The 19,143-nt window shown below is 37.9% G+C and overlaps 3 protein-coding genes across 3 annotated transcripts; 2 read left to right on the top strand and 1 right to left on the bottom strand.

The window, feature by feature from the left end:
* The first annotated feature begins 787 nt into the window (after nt 1–787).
* Nucleotides 788–5,840, top strand: pym1 (PYM homolog 1, exon junction complex associated factor). The gene is made up of 3 exons (XM_071477149.1): nt 788–1,089; nt 3,843–3,936; nt 4,510–5,840. Exons 1-3 carry the CDS (start codon nt 1,059–1,061, stop codon nt 5,042–5,044), a joined length of 660 nt encoding a protein of 219 aa, XP_071333250.1. The 5' UTR covers nt 788–1,058; the 3' UTR covers nt 5,045–5,840.
* Nucleotides 5,841–7,525: 1,685 nt separating this feature from the next.
* On the top strand, nt 7,526–11,143 carry LOC139621006 (matrix metalloproteinase-19-like). Its single transcript, XM_071477147.1, has 9 exons — nt 7,526–7,941; nt 8,840–8,928; nt 9,063–9,193; nt 9,304–9,516; nt 9,658–9,903; nt 9,990–10,091; nt 10,197–10,361; nt 10,481–10,608; nt 10,700–11,143. The coding sequence occupies exons 1-9, from the start codon at nt 7,849–7,851 to the stop codon at nt 10,937–10,939; spliced, it is 1,407 nt and encodes a 468-aa protein (XP_071333248.1). The 5' UTR covers nt 7,526–7,848; the 3' UTR covers nt 10,940–11,143.
* A 1,249-nt stretch (nt 11,144–12,392) lies between these two features.
* LOC139621007 (transmembrane protein 198-like) lies at nt 12,393–18,877 on the bottom strand. The gene is made up of 5 exons (XM_071477148.1): nt 18,670–18,877; nt 16,806–17,117; nt 14,417–14,992; nt 14,177–14,304; nt 12,393–13,110 (listed from the first exon to the last, which is right to left on the bottom strand). The coding sequence occupies exons 2-5, from the start codon at nt 16,957–16,959 to the stop codon at nt 12,961–12,963; spliced, it is 1,008 nt and encodes a 335-aa protein (XP_071333249.1). The 5' UTR covers nt 16,960–17,117; nt 18,670–18,877; the 3' UTR covers nt 12,393–12,960.
* Between the last annotated feature and the right edge of the window lie 266 nt (nt 18,878–19,143).

The following is a 19,143-nucleotide window of genomic DNA, read 5'->3' as shown; positions in this document are numbered from 1 at the left end:
TCGGATACTTGTACATTATTTGATTATTTACATTTTCTGCTACTTTTAACTTCTAGTCCACTACATTTTGGGGGGAAATATTGCACTTATTTTAATTTAACAGTTATAGTTAGTATACTTTTCAGAATAGGATATTACGCACACAACACACACAAGAACCCAGGGACTGAACCACCAATCCATGAGTCAGCAACCAGTCTGCTGTACCACCTGAGCCATGGCCCCACCTACAACACTAAAGTACCAAGTACCACTTTCATGTTAATACGTAAATAGTAACAATCCAAACATGTTATTACTGACATGGGCCATAAGTGGTGGAAATTAACTATGCACATTTACTCAAATGCTGCCTTAAATAGAAATTTGAGGTACTTACTTTATTATTATCTTTTTAGTATTATCTTTTCATGCTTTTATTGCAATGCATTTCTTATTTTTTATTGTTTTACTCCATTAAATTTATTTGACAACTTTAGTTACTTGTTACTTTACAAGTTATGATACTTTATATTTGATAGATAGATAGATAGATAGATAGATAGATAGATAAAGTAGTTTATTTATCATTTGGGGAAATTCAGATTGTCCAGTAGCTCATTAATGTATTCAGTTAATATTTAGGTCCGTGTCATCATCCACTGCCACTGGCTAAGGTGTTTTATAGTGTGGTATTGAAACGTTTCCTTAAGTAAATGATTCGATACCTGTTCCACCATTGCATCAAGTGTTTAAAAAAGCGGCTAAACATCCAAATCTGGCAACCCACGATCCACGTCGTCATTTCCGAAGTCGAAGAATAGGGTGCGCTCGGTTTGTGAACTTGTACCGCTCGATTAAACGCACAGTTTAGCTGTCCTTTGGCATCCAGGGCCACGGTCTTCATTCTAATAGCCTTATGTATGTGCTGTCATGACAGATCTCACCTGCAGGGAAGAAACACGTTTAAAACAAATGTTTAAAAAGCTGTAGTTTTTACTGTGTCGGGTCTAGGTGAGCAGGGGGACGTTTGAGGACATCGTCCGACTGAGCGGAGCGGAGCCGCAAGTTACACCAAAATGGCAACCCCGTATGTGACAGATGAATCTGGTAAGGATGCTGCATGTGCCAGACCATTGTCTAATTGAAACTAAACTCTCTTCGTTAAATACAGAAACTACAATCGAGGTTGAGTCTATATTTTCCATTTGATTGGTAGCGATAATAACAGGTTTAACGACGTTGTTTTGCAGCTAGGTGATGCTAGTCTTAGCTGAAACGGCTAACGTTGTACTTTCCACTATAGCTTAGCTTGTAGCTTGCACGTCCTTACTTACTAGTGTGGAAATACCGTAATATATATGTATACTGCTGTCAGGAACACATTGAATTAATTACTTATGCAACTTTATGGTCATTAGCGTTTTAATTAGCCACACAATTTTTATGTATAATGACCTAACAGTTGCTACGTTAGCCAGGAGCTAACGTTAGCTAGCTTCTTCTGCTGTAACTGAGTGAATGTTGATGAAAGTATGCAAACAAAAACAACCATCGCGATATTTTATTCACAAACTCAGTTATTTTGATTTGAATCGACAATGTTTTTTGTGCGAAAAAATGTGTCTTCGTGTAAGTTTTAAGATTATTTGATCCATAGGAAGAAAAAAAAATCACTTACATCAGCAGGTATTATGGGCTATTACAATATATGACGATTAAATAGGTATTGATTAGGCATTTATTGATTATTCGCAAGCTGCAACAGTACGATAACTTGAGAAAAGCTAGACTACTTAAGTGAATGAGATCGAGAAAAGAAGGCGTGGACGATGTGGATAAAAATCCTGCCTCATATTTTCACATCATATTATCAACATGCATCATAATAAGGCCACATTCTGGAAAATCAATAGAGAAACTGTTTATGGATAAAATAACCAGGCATGAATGTCTGTTTTATGGATAAATGAGTAAATAAATACATGGATAATTAAGGCACAGTTCTGTCCAGAGGTTTTAGTAAAGTGAATATACTTTCATAAACAGTGCCGGCAGTCATAGAAAAACAAAAAAAAATCAAATCAGAATTTGGTGTGACCACCCTTTGCATTTTACAACAGCACCAGTTCTCCTCAGTAGACATCCTAGAGAACTTGCCACAGTCCAGCTGTGGATTTAGGCTGTCTCAGTGTCTTCTGTCTCTTCATCTAATCCCAGACTGACCCCATGAATTCAAGATCAGGGCTCTGTGGGAGCAAGACCATGCGTTGCAGGACTCCTTGTTCCTCTTGTCTCTGAAGATAGTTCTTTATGACCCTGACTGTATGTTTTGGCTTGCTGTCATGTTACAGAATGAATCTGGTGGATCAGGTGCCTCCCCGATGGTATTATGAGATGGAAAAGAATCTAAACATCTATAGTGCCTTAAACCATGACACAGTACTGTACTTCAATATACTGATGCAAAAATGATATGAAATATTGCAGTAAAGCCATCTTAAAGGATTCATGGTACAGCAGTCACAGCATAAACAGTTGACTGTCTAACATCACCCACACTTACTGTGCAAATGTATTACAGTAATTACAAAAAAATATTCCTACTTTCAAATACTGTTGATATATTTCCCAGCTCTAATACAGAATGCTTTATCCTTATTCCCAAACATGCTCTGGGTTTTTATGCTGTGGAAGACATTTATTCAGTGTGAGATTGAATGTGTGTTTTCACAAGGGAATGAAAGTTAACACACACTCTCAGCTTGTCAAACTAGTGATAAAGATTTGATCTTTGAGGCTTTGGGGCTTTATGCTCAGCATGCACAGTGACATCTGGTGGTTAATAAAACTTATAGCAGCCCTTCAAGCCTGCTCTACAACACCTTACTGACTTTATAGTTTCAGTCTGAAGTGTGTAATAGAAATCTAAGAAACCTACAGCATGTGTTATTTATTACATCTAAAAGATTCCTGGTTAGAGGTGCTGCAGTAAAACATATCATTGTGCACTATGCTGCAGTAAAATCAGCAATAAATGCCAAAAATGTCCAAAAAGTCTTCATATGAAAAATTTCTATTGATATGAAATATCAATGTGTGGTGTCCACTCCGGACTCATGTTTGGTTGATATTTATGTGACATTTTACATGTGTTGTAATGTGTAAATTGTACTTTTTAAAAATCCTATTACTTATCTGCTATCAGTTGGAAATGTTCACATACTTATGATCATGCCTTTTACTGCACATGACCATATCTCTTAGTTATTCTTTCTTATTGTCCCATTAATTTGCGTTTCACTTGAGCCTAAGGTTTTGCTGCAAAATTTCCAAAACTGTCAAAATTAAAACAGAAATATCCTCTCTTGTTACAGTAATGTCCAGAGAGATCGTTCCCCAAATAGCAGTTGCATTTGAGCCATTCATATTTAACAACACAGTTTTGTGGTAATTTGCTGTTATTTGATTAATTTATTGGCTTATTTGACAAGGACAGTACACATTACACATTTGTGAATTTCCCTATAGGGATAAATGAAGTGTTTATTATCTTATTAATGAATGCAAAGGGCCAGAGTCAGTTAAAATGGCTATTATTATTCTGTAATCTGAGAACAGACATTGCATTGTTAACCTGAAAAAGAAAATACAAATATGGATTATTAAAGTTATTATTTATAATTAGAAATAAATATTAGGAGAATATTGAAAAAATACCACAACAGGCTATGATGATCTGAATGCAAGTCTAGTCAAATCTGGCCCTCAGTTGATAAAATACATTAAAATTGACCTCATTTTCAAGTTTTTCTTCATACAAATATACCAGTGCTCTTTAAAATGCTGTGCCTGTTCTTCAGGGAAATATATTGCTGCCACTCAGCGACCTGATGGAACATGGAGGAAGCCGAGGAGGGTGAAGGACGGTTACGTCCCCCAGGAGGAAGTCCCTGTGTAAGTGCACTTCTTCTTTCCATACACTCGTACAAAGCACACTATGCATCATAATCTTATTGTGAAATCAGTAGGGATGCAATGATTAGTTGATTAATCCATTAGTCAATTGACAGAAAATAAATTGGCAACTATTTTCATCATAAAATAATTTTTAATAATTTCTTAAGCAAAAATACCAAAGTTTTACTGACTTTAGCCTCTCAGATGTAAGAATTTGATGCTTTATTGTGTCATATATAATAATTAACTGAATATTTTTGGGATTTGGACTGGAGGTCAAAACAAAAATGACATTTGACATTTTATAGACTAAAGGATTAATCTATTAATGGAAGACTTAATTGGCAGATTATTCGATAATGAAAATAATTAATAATAATTATATATATTATAGTAATATATAATATAGTTATTATTATAGTTAATTATAGCCTTAGAAATCAGTAGAGTATTGTAACAAAAACATGATACCTGGGATCAATTGGAATCGTCCAGGATTATTTAGAAACGACTAATACGCTTTGTTATTTTTAATCCCCTTACCTCAGTTTCTGTTTCTTGCTGTTTCAGCTATGAAAACAAGTATGTGAAGTTTTTCAAGAGCAAACCAGACCTGCCACCTGGCCTGAGCCCGTCGGAGGCAGCTCCAGCAAAGCAGCAGCAGCAGCAGCAGCAGCAGCAGCAGAAGATCCCCGGGTGTGTAGACGGTGAGGGAGCCAATCTCTCAAAGTCGGCCAAACGCAACATGAAGCGTAAAGAAAAACGGAAACAGCAGCAGCAACAGGGCCAGGATGGAGATGCGGATGTGGAATCGGTGAGCGACGCTGTGGAGAATGTGTCCATTTCAGAGGGCGGTGAGTCCGCGAACAAGACGGCAGCGCCGGCACCTGCCTCACCTCCCAGTGATTCCTCAGCAGGAGCAGCAGCAGCAGCTGAAAAGGCCAAGAAGATCAAAAACCTGAAAAAGAAGCTGCGACAAGTTGAGGAACTGCAGCAGAAAGTGGACTCAGGGGAAATAAAACAGCCGACAAAGGATCAGTTGGAAAAGCTTGGTCGGGCGAAGGCCATACAAGATGAGTTACAGCAGCTCGAGCGTGATTCTTGAAGCAATAAAGGACAGAAGAGACAGACAGACCGAACATAGAAACTACACACTGAAACACAGGGAAGGGACCTTTGCAGCTTTGTGGTCATAGCTTCCATTAAACATATTCTACCTGTTTGATATTCATCATGAACTTTGGAAGTGAACACAGTCCCAGCGCCTTCCAAGCAGAGAACCACAGGAGGTCTACGTAGCGGTCACCACATCCTCAGAAATGACCAGCCTGTTTTCTAGATTCAGATCTCTACATAACATCGTGACTCCTGCTCATATACGTGTATTGGCCCGGCCATACATTTATAAATATCTTTTTAAAGACCTCATTGTGAATTGTTTTGTGCATGTCTGTCCTTTCCATTTTGTACCTTTCATAGCATCAAGTATCACTTACACATAAACTAGATAAAAAAAGATTTTCTGTTGAAGAGAATATAGTTTGTTGATCTTTCTGCTTTAACATTTGTCAATGATTGGATGGCCTCTTGTAGTCACTTTGATGTTGAGTCTATACAGTCATTACATTAATTAAAGCTACACGCTGTGTAAAATGTTACATGAATAACTGGGGATTTATTTTAGAAGGCAGGGTGTAAATTCATAGAGAAACAAATCTATTTTGGTGTCATTGAGTATTTTGGAAACAAGATAAAAAGACCAAAACCGACAATGAATCAGTCCGACCAACAAGTATTGTCTGTGCAGCCAAATCCTGATGTGGCTTGTTCCTTTGTGCCATAGAGTTCTATTGTTTTTCAAAAATGATTAAAAACATCAGTGACATTCATCATGATAAACATTGGCGCTGTAGTTACTTTGACTTGATGCCACACACACACCATGTTGCTTCTGTAAATACACCAAATGTGTATTAATCCATGTCAGAAAGTAGTCCTCAACAAATGCACTGTGTACGCTTGTTTGAGGAGAGTGTAGTAAAAACTACAGTGATCAGAAATGAATTTTTCATAAATTAAAACTTTACTATATGACCTGTTTTTTTTAAAAAGATTTGTCTTCAGTAGAAAAACAAATGACCAATAACAAGAATGGACTGCTTTTAGAATAAAGGGAATTATTTGCTGTAAATTGAGCCTGTGAGGCTCCACTTAAAGGGCTACTGTAGCATATTAGCTTACATCTTCATATAGTTGGAGAACTCACAAAAGGCAGATCAAAAATACAATAGTTAAACTGATTTTTAGTCCCCCAAAGCACTGGATCCTGCATTTTCCATAAAGAAATTCAGCAGTAACTTTTTCAGGGACCCCTCCCCGCTCAGTAAATGCTTTTATCTTTTAAACTCTACATTCTGATAGTAACAACAGCTTATTGCTAGAAATTTGGTGGAGTGTCCCTTTAACTCTGCTGCATTCAGTCTAATTGTATACAGTAGATCCTTATCATTATAGTATGCTGTTTTTGTACATTAAATCATACTTTACTGTTTTATACTAAGTAGATTTTATAACACATATACAGATGGATGTCACACTGTGACTTTAGAAAACCACTACCAATTACACTTAAATACACACAAAATGCTTTCCCAAAAATACACTTTTGTTTTCTAATATAAATATAGTTTACTTTTAATTTTAAACCACCTCAAAATCAGCACACACAAAAATGAAGCTAATTTTAGCGTAATATATTTATACAGTGCAACTGTTGTGTACACTTAATTTTTCACTTTTCCAGTGTGAACACACTACATCTAAAAACCTGTTTATACTTAGTGTGTAGTATGGAACTGGGTCAGAGCTTAAGGTTTTGTTCTGCTCAGTCAATCAATAACAATCAATTCAGTTTAAGTTTGTGAAGGAGGAGGAAGGGTTTGTGCTCGACCTGAGAGGCAGGACCCAGGGCAGGAAATCCACTCAGTAGTTAATACATTCAAGGTGCCCTCTACAGGTGAGAAATCTGGCACTGTCCAGTGTATTGGCAGTAAAACAGTTGTTAAATATAGTAACTGTAATTGTTAAAAACATGTGTTCCTGTCTTTCCGCTCACTTTTTACGAGCTGTGTTCCACAATGTTAAAGCAGAAAAGGAGGCGTAGTCTGTCTCCATTCAGAAGATGATTCGGAGCAACGGTTACACGGGGGTGTCATTGTTTCTCCTTGAATGGGCTCCTACATTCAGAACAATATAATTAACTGTTGTCTCATGGAGGAAGTGTGGTTAGTTGTTTTCTCCACAGAGCTGCAACCATGAAGTCAAGAATGCTCAGATTTATGTGGAACATGTTTCACAGAAATCATAAATGAGCAAAAGCAGCAATATGCGTGGTACATCTGTCTCATGTCTGGAAAAGAATCCAGTTACAAAGTATTGCAGCTTAACTGACATAAGTCATCACCTTTAATAGATAGTGGGCAGCTAATCTTTTTAACAGAGCTAATCCTTCATTTATTTGCTTCCTTTGACGTAAACAACATTACTCGGAAGTTGTTCTTGCGCACTTGCAGACAAGTGGCTTTAAATGATGGTGGAAGAAGGCGTGATCGCGATGTCACTGTCTGAATTATGTATTGGTTTTTGTCGTCCACACATTCCTTGTAAAGATTTATTATGTGGTTTTGAGGCAGGTCCTGAACAGACACTTGATGGTATAAAAACCAAATCCCTAAACTAAGACACCAACTTCAGCTCTGATACAGGAGCCCCAGAAGGATGGACGCATATGGAGGATCTGCAGTCTTCAGTGATGCTTAGAAAGATTTGAATCTTGTTTATTAGTTTAAAAGGTCAAAGTTCTGTGCTGGATCCAGTTGGGGAAAGTTTGTATTTCTCAGTAACTGGAAAATGGGGAATAGACTGGAGTTAATGGTGCTTCTAGTTTTTATGACAGCAGCTTCATCTGCTGCCCTGAGCAGAGAAGAATTTACAGAAGCAGTGGTAAGAAAACGCAGAAAACTGCAGATACTGAAACATCACTTAAAATATTCTAAAAATATATGTATTTGAGTTAAAGACTGAAGAAGTTGGTCATTCAGATAGCAAAGAGTGACTAAATAGAAACTGTATTTAACTAGAGACTATCCATCATTTTAAATTTCCATCTAATTTTGATTCTATGGCAACTTTCACAGCAACTGGATTTTAAATAGTTTAAAGTTAATTATTAACACTGATTGTCACTAAAGACCATATAACCTGATAAAATATTCCTGGTGCATTTGGGCAACAGAATACTAAATAATGCTGTCCATATGGTTTTGATTTACAGAATGGACAAAGGTTTTTACAAATTATTGTGCTCTTGTTTGCTTCAGTGGGATGGTTCAACGTCTCAAATGGAACAAAAATATCCTTGGGGGATATTTGCCAGATTTACTTCTCTAGGTTCTGCTGCTAATAGCACCAACCCTCTGATAAAATCATCTTGAAAAACAACTGCAAGAACTTTATTTGATCTTTGATAGAGATCAATAAAATGGCTTATACACTCATACATGCATACATTTCTTAAACAGATATAGTTCCTAGTTGCTTTACAGATTAAGATATGACTTATCTGTTGGGGTTGCATTGGTGTAGATTAAAACTAACATTATATGAACTGTTAAAATTAGCTCCATAACCAATTACAACAGTTATGTGCCGGTTATTTCTAAATACATTAATAATAATGATCCAACACTATTATTTATAGTATTATATTTCACTGTCAGCAGGCCACTCTGCATAATGAGTATTTTATTGCAGTACATTTTGTTGCTAATACTCAGCAGTACATCAGTAAATGGTCTGAATATGTCTTCCATCACTGTTACAATGAGTTCTCCCTCTCCAGGCGTATTTAAGGACATATGGTTATCTGCACATCCCACTGGACAGTACAGGCCAAAACCATCCACCTGAGGAAATAGCTGAAGCCACAAGGTGACTATTTTTCATCCTTTTTCTACTTTGCAAAAATAGATGAACATGTTTCTGTCTGTGTTGACCTTAATCCCAGGTTTGTTTTTATGTATTAGAATCAGCACAAATGTCAGAACATTTCCTGTGTATGTCAGAATCTTCCAGAGAGCGACAAACCTGCAAACATCAGGAAAACTAGACACAGCCACACTGGCAATGATGAACAAACCTCGGTGTGGTCTACAGGACTCCTTCAATAACAAGACTCTCAAATATCGAGTCATGGGTGAGTAACTGCATTTACACTACATGTTTAGGTTCTTTATAAAGTGCATAACGTATGTAAAACACATATACACGTTTTAAAAGTGACTCCAGCGTTTCCTGATTGAACAGGTTACTGGCGCAAGAAGATGCTGACCTACCGCATCTATAATTACACTCCTGACTTGGGTGAGGGAAAGACCCGTTTGGCCATCCAGAATGCGTTCAAGTACTGGAGTGCTGTGTCACCTTTAAAATTCAGGGAGCTGCAACATGGGAGAGCAGACATCAAAATCTCCTTCCACAGAAAAGATAAGACGTGTCCAGTTCCCTTTGATGGGCGAGGTAGGAGCAGTTTTCTTAACGAACTGATACACACTGGATGTCTCAAAATTTTGTGAAAAGTTTTGTGATCTCGGTGACACGTAAAACAATGACAGGTGTAAATGAGATGTTCCGGTATTTGAGTTCTTGTTTTATCTTTAGGCCATGTTTTAGCCCACGCTGATGCCCCTGAGTCAGGCATTGTGCACTTTGACGAAGACGAGCTGTGGACAGAAGGGAAGATCCACGGCTCCAACCTGAGGATTGTTGCAGCTCATGAGATTGGCCATGCTCTTGGACTGGGCCACTCACAATACCAAAATGCACTCATGGGACCTGTATACAACGGATACCGCTCAGACTTCAAGCTGCATCCAGACGACATACGAGGGATCCAGGCTTTATACGGTGATGTCATTATAGCGTTACACTGCAAACATATGCATGCTCTTTAAAGTATAAATAATGCAATGTGCAGTATTGTCCCTTCTCAGGAAAGCCAGAGAATAGTGTTCCATCCAGAAATCCAGGTCAGTCAGTGCCAGGAGGAGTTATTGCAGATCCTTGCAAGGCCACACTGGATGCAATTATGTTGGGTATATACGCCTCTGTATTTTGCTTAGGACAAGATATTAGTTCAGTAATTCCCCCTGCAGGGAAATGTATCTACAGAGATTTTTTCCTGCACTGTGTTCCCATAGGTCCTTTGCATAAGACATATGTTTTCAGTGGTCAGTATGTCTGGACAGTGTCCAACTCTGGCTACAACTCTCCCATTCGGATCTCTACACTTTGGAAGGAGCTGCCAGGGGGCCTCAATGCAGCTGTCCACTCTCAGCGGACTGACAAGTCCTATTTTCTGAAAGGTGGATTAATTTCATAGTTTCAAAATCTCTCACAGGGCCATAATGTACAACGCTGGCAGGGTCAGTGTTATTGCAGTTTTTACAGAATACTCGTCTTTTCTCCAAATATCTTTTCACAGACGACAAAATATGGAGATACACACGCTTCAAACTTGACCAAGGCTTCCCCAAAAGCTTGGTCAATATCCCTGCAAATATTGACTCAGCCTTGTACTTCAATAAGAACAAAAAATTGCTGTTTTTCAAAGTAAGTGCTAAAGATTTGCTTCAATTTATTGTGTGAAATTTTCTTTTGTTGAATATCAAACTTCTGGAGAATAATATACCTCTCATGTTAGGGATCTGGATACTGGCAGTGGGATGAGATTGGTCCAACAGACTTCAGTTCATATCCCAAACCTATTGGGCAGCTCTTCCATGGGGCACCAAGCAATACTGATGCTGCATTAACATGGACAAACGGTCATATATACATATTCAAAGGCACTAAGTACTGGCGTGTAAACCAGAGCCACCAAGCAGTGGAGAAGGCCTATCCCCTCGACATCGCCAAGCACTGGATGCAGTGTGACGACTGAGCCACCAGAGGCCACCAGGGATTGAGCACAAACCTTATCCTGTGCAGTGATTCATCATGAAAACAGTGAAAACAGCTAATTTACCCGGAGCCTGACAAATGCTTTGAAAGTATTCAGCATGCCGTATGAATCCCCTGTGTAAGGAATGAGAGCATTATTATTATTTTTGGACAAAATTGGCATGCATTCAATAAAATCATAAATATTTGCATAATGTGTTGTTTTTCTTTTCTTTTTGACAGACATGAAATGGGAAAAGACACTAAGTCTTTCTATACTGTGATTCAATAAGACTGGATGCTGTTATCCACTGACAAAGCTTCTACACTGCCCCATGGCCACAGAGCAATAACCACAGAAGCAATGAAGTTGAGAAAAAAAAGGTTTTGAAGTTTTCAGGCAGGATGACAAACTGTAAAAGAGATAGAAAGATTGTAATGTGTAATTGTGTTTTTAGGCTGATTACCTTCCCCACTGCTCAGATACACTGCAGTATCTACAAAATGAACTTTAGTTTGATTATTATTTACAGTCCCTGGCTTATAGTAATCAGTAAAGTAAGTAGTTCAGTAAATTGAAATCTATATAATACATTAATTTACAATTTAATGGAGTAGCATGGAAATGGTGGTAAAAACCTAACTGCAGTAACTAGTGCTAACCCTAGCAGTAACTGCAGTCTGTCTAATTATGCTAGCTGCTGAGATAGCCTGAGCTAGAGCTACTACACAGTCCACTAATGGCCGACTGTGTAATCTCTGACTCTGGTGGAATTCATGTTATTTTGCTACATATTCAAAACGTAGTTAATCAAACATGAATTTAGTACAAACACAGCATAACAACAGTATCCTATTGGGCTCTTGTAGGTTTCATGTCATGTGGCCAGTGATAGTTATTAATAATCCAAATAAACATTGCGGTTTAACAGCTTATATGTATCTATTACACTGCTCTGTGTTCAAGAGCCTTCAAACATCACGGTTTCTGTTTAGTGCTCTCTGACTTGAGCCACAGGGCAGTCACTGCAGCCTGGGTAGAAACTACACAGTCAAAGTGCAGATAATTTACCTTAGCTTTCATGTGCATTTTGCTGTTAAACTTAAAAAGCTATTTTCGTGGAAATTACTAATTTCCATGGCATTATGTTTAAGTAAAACAGATGTTACTTAAAAAAAATGTTTTTACCTTCAAAACGAGACTCTAAATTTTGTAAGATGAAATAATACTTCTCCATCTTGCAAATAAAAAGCTGAATTCATAAACAAGAAAACACACAACTGATCTGATCAGGTTTTGTTGCCACAGTTGTACCTGGTCTGGTATGAGCAGTAGCCCGCACAATATTTTTTAACATTTACCATTATCTTGTAATTGCCACCTTTGTCCACAGTGGCTGTTTTATACATAGCTTTTTCTTTAATATGAAAAAAAAAACATTATCAAGCTGTGCTGCTGCTGTCAAATCAGTGGTTTATTGGTTTATTGTCAAACATTCCCCATTTTTCTGATGCATATCCTTCATTTTATCATATGTGCTGGTATGAATTCACTGTTTTTATCCATAAAACTTGAACTTCAAAACTGTTACAACCCAAACTAATCTAGACACACACCTTAGGTCTATTTTTGTATCCAATGGCATGAACAGCTTCCAAAAGAATGTCATAGTATTTGGAGAATATAAGGATGTTATGCGAAAAAACAAACAAAAAAACTGCATAACTGTCAAACACAAAGTGTCTGTGAGATAAACCATTTGAAGGATATTATGATCATGAGTCTGATGGCTGTGGATGTTGCATTATTTCCTCTTGTCATCATTTAGGGGCTGATCTTGAAACATCTCTAAACACACTGTGTGTGCATGTTGATGATTATCCGACGAAGCTGGTGGAAGTGGATTCAACAGTCAAAGGTTGGATTGTTTCCATGGAAATGAACAGTTCACAGACTCAGATATAACGTAACGGACTCCTTTAGATGTATGTACTTCACAAATAATTGACGCTGTGTTTCTTTCAGACTGTGAAAACAGGGGAGGCAGCAGTCAGAGGCACCATGGAGCCTGTCTCAAAGTCAAAGTCAATTAGAGCATGTGTGACAGTGCTGACGCTGCTGGTGGAGGAGCCTGTTCCCATCTGGCGCTCCTGAAGGCTCTGAAGGTAACTCTGAAAGGCAAAAGGAGGAGGAGGACACATTGTTATGGCACTGGCCATCCACTGTGATTTTACATAATGATAATTTACATAATTTACTCAAGTACTGTGCTAATTTTGAGATATCATTTTTATTTCATGCTACTGTGCACTTCTATTACACGACATTTAGGAGAGAAATGCTCTGCTTTTCACGCAACTACATTTATTTGACAGCTTCAGTTATATGTCACTTTTTAGATTAAGAGCATTTTACATGCAAAATATGATGGGTTTATGAAAAAATATGTCACCTATAAGGGGATATTTTATTATCACATATATACATCCTCTGGATATATAAATATATAAGTTTATGACATATATGAAATACCTATAGTAAAGTCTGTATATGTACATATATTAAAAATATCTATATGATGACTTTTTATATGGTGTAACATGTTACAACCATATATGTTCATGATATACAGTATATTTAATTTACATATGCAAGTTTATTAAAACAACATACATATAATGGGATGGATATATATTTACATAATATATGTCTACTATATATAAAGTATATATACATAAACATACATATCTGTATGGGTTAAACATATACATCAATATATGAAATTGTTCCAATTGCAAATAGGTTTCTATATTGTATATATATATACTTTAAAATAAATTTTACATTAATATATGTTTTTATGTTATATATACATATATTTTATATGTGGAAACTCAATATATGTATGTGCATTACATTTGTGTATAGGCTGTGGGAAACTATAGTGAGCATATTTCACTGTCATCTGATATTGGCAGATTAGTCTGTAATGAAAATAATTGTTAGTTGCAGCTCTTCATTAATGCATCAGTAACAATAATGCACTAATATAATGAGTAGAAGTTGTAATTTTCCTCCTTTATGTGTACTTTAATTACATTTTGCTGATAATATTTACACCTTTTAAATGTGTAAACACATTTATTGTTAGTGTAGACTTTGTGTCTCTGAGGAAATGAAAGCTGGATGAAAAGATAAACTAATGCTGGAGGACACAATTTACTCTCAGCCACTGACCGGTGCCAGGACGTCTCCGGCGTAGCGTTTCAGGGGTGGAGGCCTGCGCCGTCGGTGTGGTTGAGGTCTTCTCCTGGACTCTCTGTATCTGTGCTTCTTGGAATGTTTCTTCTGTTTTTTGTGTACAGCTGGGAGGCATCAAAAGGCGAGAAAAAAGGAGGGTTTTAATTCTGGATGGCATATTTAAAAAGAAAGCCTGAGCTTGAATGCTTCAGTAAGTGCAAGTGGAATTGAACTCACCTTCTGTGTGTGATACTCCTTTGGCAGTAAACCTCCACTGCACTAACACTCCCGTAAAAGTCATAAGGGGAAAAATTCCAGTAATTGCCCAGTTAAACCAGCACAGTGGACGTGGGGCAACTTGACAAAACATATCGTACACCTGATCTGGCAGCACAAACGTCCCCACCAGGTAATCCACACACAGCATCACAGTGGTGGCTCCAAACACAGATGTGTAGAAGATGCTGAACAGTTTCTGCCACTGAAGTGTGAAGACAGCACTGATGATGCTGGCAGCCAGAACAGTACTGAGAGGCACCCACACAGGAGTAAGGCTGTGAAACTGTCCGATAACCACCAGGACAGCGAGGGAGAGCAGGGTCCCCAGCTGCAGGCCGCTGAGGAGGAGTCCCATCGTCGACACCAGCATTGTCATCAGCCCGCAGAGCACACCCACACCCAGGCCGATCCCCGCCTTGGTCTCTGTCCCCAGCTGGACGTCCAACACAGGCTCATTGTGGTACAACAGGAGTACAGCTGCCGTGCCAGACATGAAGCCGGAGAAGAACATGACCATCTTGAAGCAGCGGTATCCTGGAAAGTTGATTAAAGACAAGGTCAGCAACTCTTCCGTTCATACAAATCCAAAATGAGCTGCAGTGTTTCACAGCTGCTTCGGCTCAGACTTTGAATGTGCAAAACTCTAAATACAAATTCATTATCACTGTGCAGTGAATCCACTGAATCAATGCAACATGTGTTTGCCAGCGTTTCTCCTGAACTACATTACCCAGGTGAGCAGCACTGCAACACAACTGCTATTAAAGAAAGGGAAAAGGAATGAAGCTTCTTTGCTTTGGATTACTGCCAAAATGTTGCAATGCACCGAGCATGTGTTACAATAGTGTTAACTGTGGTATAATGTAAATGCTTTCCAGCAGTACTGTAGTAATATCGCTCATTGTATTTTACAGTAACTGACTGCTAAACTTACAAGAGAGTAAAATATCTAAGGTTTGGTGTCTAGAATAAAAACTAACATTATGGCTGATCATAAAAAAATAAACTTAAATGTCAGTGTAGACTACATCATCTGTATTTATGGTAATACAGCAGATTCAATAAACAATATAAGTACATCATAAGTACTGCCTTTTTCCTCATTGCTATTCATATAATCTTTGAGGAAATGACCATCATAGAGTTTTACTTATAGCCAAGGAAATTTGAAAATATCGTAAATGCAACACAGCCTACAGCATACTGTGTACTGTGGCATGTTATGATACAGTCAAGAGGGGCAGCGCATAATTAATACATTTAATATGAAATTTGTGTTCTAATCAGAAGCTTAAGGGCAAAAGTTTAACCCGCATTTTGTTTGGATAATGCATTTGCCAATGCCAAACACTGAGGTAACGTTGCAGACCACTACTACTGCGCTTTCATTCGTTCTTGACTTGAACCTTTAACAGAAATCTCACTGAGATCTTTTGAGAGCTGCTTGGACAACACTGCTGATCACGATGGGTCACACACTGTTGAAATACATTTTAGAAGCAAATTTGTTCCAGTGTGCATGTCCAGCTCCAACATCTGTTATTGACATTTTTTTATGTGAGTAATAAAAGTACTCACTCAAAAGTAAAAATCAGAACTCAGCTCATCTCTCTGGTCACAAATTACGTAAAGGAAACACAACTCCGACACCTCAACACACATCTCTTCACTTGCGACACTGAAACTACTGCTTTCATTCAAATGATTAATCATTTACATCCATGAACTTCCTCTCAAGCCACCCTAACCCTGATGTACTCTGTAAGACATACTGGGAACACACACACTTTTGTGGTGTGTGTTTGCATAATGTCACATGTTTTAGGGAGCAGGTGCACAGGACATGGAACTCCCAAACATACTCACAGTTTGTGTTTACTGAATTTATGTTCACAGAAATAATGTTATGTTGAACGTTTCTGCTTCATGTTACTATCTTTTGTAAATCTTCATTTTACTCATCATACAGCTCTACAAACTGCTGTTACCTGGACCTTAGCAGCTGTTTATAAAAATCCAAAATCTCTGCCAAGGCCCACATGAACCTTTGCCAGGTTTAACACTATGACAGTTGTGAGATGTCAGTCAGTGCAACAGGTGGAACTTCATTTACTCTGCCTCTGTCACACTCCGACACAGGACTACCCATCTGCCTTGTCCAGCTTTGGGCTTATCCACCTTAAACCCCTGGCAGCCTGCAGACACCTGCCACACAGGGTTTAAACTGTGAAAACTGTCCGGCCAGTGAGACACTGAAGTACTGACTTTAAAGGAGGAGTATACTACTTTAAAAACTAGTCTCTACCTTGATATCCCAACTTTTAGCTCTGGTGTCATGAATACATACCAAAAAAGCAGTAGATGAGGCCGAATGAAAGGCAAACAGAGCAGACAACAGATGGGATGACCTCATACTTCATATTAATCTCAAGCGTGCATATGTCCATTTCAGCTAAATCAGCTCCTGGCTCCTCAGTAACGTAGACTGAAGTGACTGCCATCTTGGAGGATTATTTCTTCTATTGCTGTGCGGCTGGTCTGGACGTGAATCCGCTTTGTTCATTGAAGGAGGGAAGCTGCAGTGTCCTGCATGTGGCATCCAGGGAAAGAGGAAACTCCTGAATGAAGAACTTGCACAAAACAGTTTCCTGCTGTGCACCTGCAAAAAGAAGGAAGTGTTTTCAGCTCTGTGGCAACAACAAGCATGAATTCAGCTCTGGATTTTCCTGGCTGCTACCTTGAGAGTTACTAATCATCAAGTCCTATGACTGTCCAGGGAGGAAACCCTGTCAAAGTATTGCTTAAATTTAATATGACATATCATTGTGCTTCCAAATGACGAATTATTTATGTGTATATATGAGAGGTTATAGCTCTTTCCCACATGCAAACATCTGTTCAGGAACCAGTGAAGGAAACTGGGGATCCCCTCTGAGTTTCTCTTTCCTGGTTCTTTTGTTCAAAAGCAGGATGCAGATAAGGAAATGACCTGGTGTTTGGTACCATCATTATACAGACTTATTGTTCTGGGAATGTGGTTAGGTAGGCTACTCTGTTTACTGAACAATATAACAAAAGCAAACAGCTCAACAGTATTACACAATATTCTAAAGCCTAATAGACTAGTGATGGGAGAAGTACTTATCTCTTGCTAAAGTAAATGTAGCAGCACCACAATGTAGAAATACTTGTTACACTCAGTATAAAAGTCATACATTCAAAAGTTTACTAAAGAAAAAGTACAAAAGTATCAAAATATTCTTAAAGTACCAGAAGTAAAAGTGCTAATTATTCAGAGCAGCCTATTTCAGAATAATCCATATTTTATTATTGGAATATAATTACTGATACATTAAATGTACATCACTTTAATGTTAGAGCTGGTGGAGTTCATTTTAATTACTTTATATACCTCTGGATGGCTTGTGAGTTTTCCAAGTCTCATCTTACTTTAAGCTGTAATAATACATCATATTTTATTTATTTGTTGACCAAATTTGTATTACTAACCCAAATCTGCAATAAAACAAAAGTTATAAATAAATGTAGTGCAGTAAAATGTACAATAATTATCTCTGGGCTGTAGAAGAATAAAAGTATTAAGGAGCAGAAAATGGAAATGTGTAATCGGTAAGTACAAGTAAATGTACAAAGCTTCTTGCATCACTCATAAATAATAAATAAATCAATCAATATAAACTGTATTTTTAAACTCATGTAGACCAAAAATCTCTAACAGGCATGAATCATGTTTACAAACTCCTCTTGGTTCATACTACGACTGTCTCACTGCAGTTACAGTGTGTATTACTGTAAGGACCTTATAAGCTGTTCAGGCTGATACCTGGGTCAGCAAATGGACTTAGAGGAGCTTTAGCAGGTGAGTGATCCTCCCGTCTGCTGATGTCAACTCTGTGTCCTTTTGTAAAGGTGAGTGCAAAACACAAAAACACTTGCACTTTCTAAACTTTCCAACTAAAAATGAATGATCTGTGGAGGATGAAAAGCTACTGGAATAATCCCCCTTTTATTGTATTTTGATGGGTTTTTGTGAAATTCTGTTATGAAAAATGTTGTTTTAGCTACTTTATTCTGCAATAAGTGTCAGTATCATCATCTACAAGCATCAAAGAACTAAAAAACTAATAAACTAAAAATAATCTCTAACAAATGAAAACAAGAAATTAAGAAATAATATTTCTGTGGCCTACCTGAAGTGACGCATATCTCCACAAAGTAAATGGGAGCTTTATCAGAGGAAGAAGAAAAGTGTCTTCATTAATAGTTTCCAGTGAACCCAACAGGGAGTGAGCTGTCAGGAGTTTGTCAGGAGTCTGTGAGCTGTGGGAGAGTCAGAGTCCAACGCACTCATCTGTGCTCATGTGAACAGCTGACGCCTGACTCTGAGAGAGAGACCATCTGCCCCCAGCGACAGTAGGAGGCTCTTACCAAGTCCAAGGCCGAGCCAGCAGAGAGTTCAGCTCTCACTACCCATGATCCCACTGGAGCCGTGACTTTATCACTTCACAGGTTTATTTCACTTATCATTAAGGTTAAAGGGATGATTTGACCCCTAAAATATCTTCACTTCAGGGACTTTCCTAAAGAATCTCACTCAATCCATTTGTTATTGGATGTGGCCTAATATAATAATATAGTATAATAATAACAATAACAACAACAAC

Source organism: Trachinotus anak, unplaced genomic scaffold (genome assembly GCF_046630095.1).
Source record: "Trachinotus anak isolate AG129_WGS33_773 ecotype Australia unplaced genomic scaffold, CSIRO_AGI_Tana_v1 ptg000004l, whole genome shotgun sequence".
Classification (NCBI taxonomy): Eukaryota; Metazoa; Chordata; class Actinopteri; order Carangiformes; family Carangidae; genus Trachinotus; species Trachinotus anak.
The sequence above is the reverse complement of the archived record's forward strand: the minus strand, read 5'-3'. Positions and strand labels throughout refer to the sequence as shown.

Excerpts from the sequence above, each read along its gene's own strand:
- LOC139621006 (XM_071477147.1), top strand. The coding sequence starts at position 7,849 with ATGGGGAATAGACTGGAGTTAATGGTGCTTCTAGTTTTTATGACAGCA. Across the intron at positions 9,517-9,657 it reads AGTTCCCTTTGATGGGCGAG|GCCATGTTTTAGCCCACGCT; the intron begins GTAGGAGCAGTT and ends TTTTATCTTTAG. Across the intron at positions 10,092-10,196 it reads ACTGGATGCAATTATGTTGG|GTCCTTTGCATAAGACATAT; the intron begins GTATATACGCCT and ends GTGTTCCCATAG.
- pym1 (XM_071477149.1), top strand. The coding sequence starts at position 1,059 with ATGGCAACCCCGTATGTGACAGATGAATCTG. Across the intron at positions 1,090-3,842 it reads GTATGTGACAGATGAATCTG|GGAAATATATTGCTGCCACT; the intron begins GTAAGGATGCTG and ends CCTGTTCTTCAG. Across the intron at positions 3,937-4,509 it reads CCCCAGGAGGAAGTCCCTGT|CTATGAAAACAAGTATGTGA; the intron begins GTAAGTGCACTT and ends TTGCTGTTTCAG.
- LOC139621007 (XM_071477148.1), bottom strand. The coding sequence starts at position 16,959 with ATGGCAGTCACTTCAGTCTACGTTACTGAGGAGCCAGGAGCTGATTTA. Across the intron at positions 14,305-14,416 it reads AGGAGTATCACACACAGAAG|CTGTACACAAAAAACAGAAG; the intron begins GTGAGTTCAATT and ends GATGCCTCCCAG. Across the intron at positions 13,111-14,176 it reads CCGGAGACGTCCTGGCACCG|AGTTACCTTCAGAGCCTTCA; the intron begins GTCAGTGGCTGA and ends TTTGCCTTTCAG.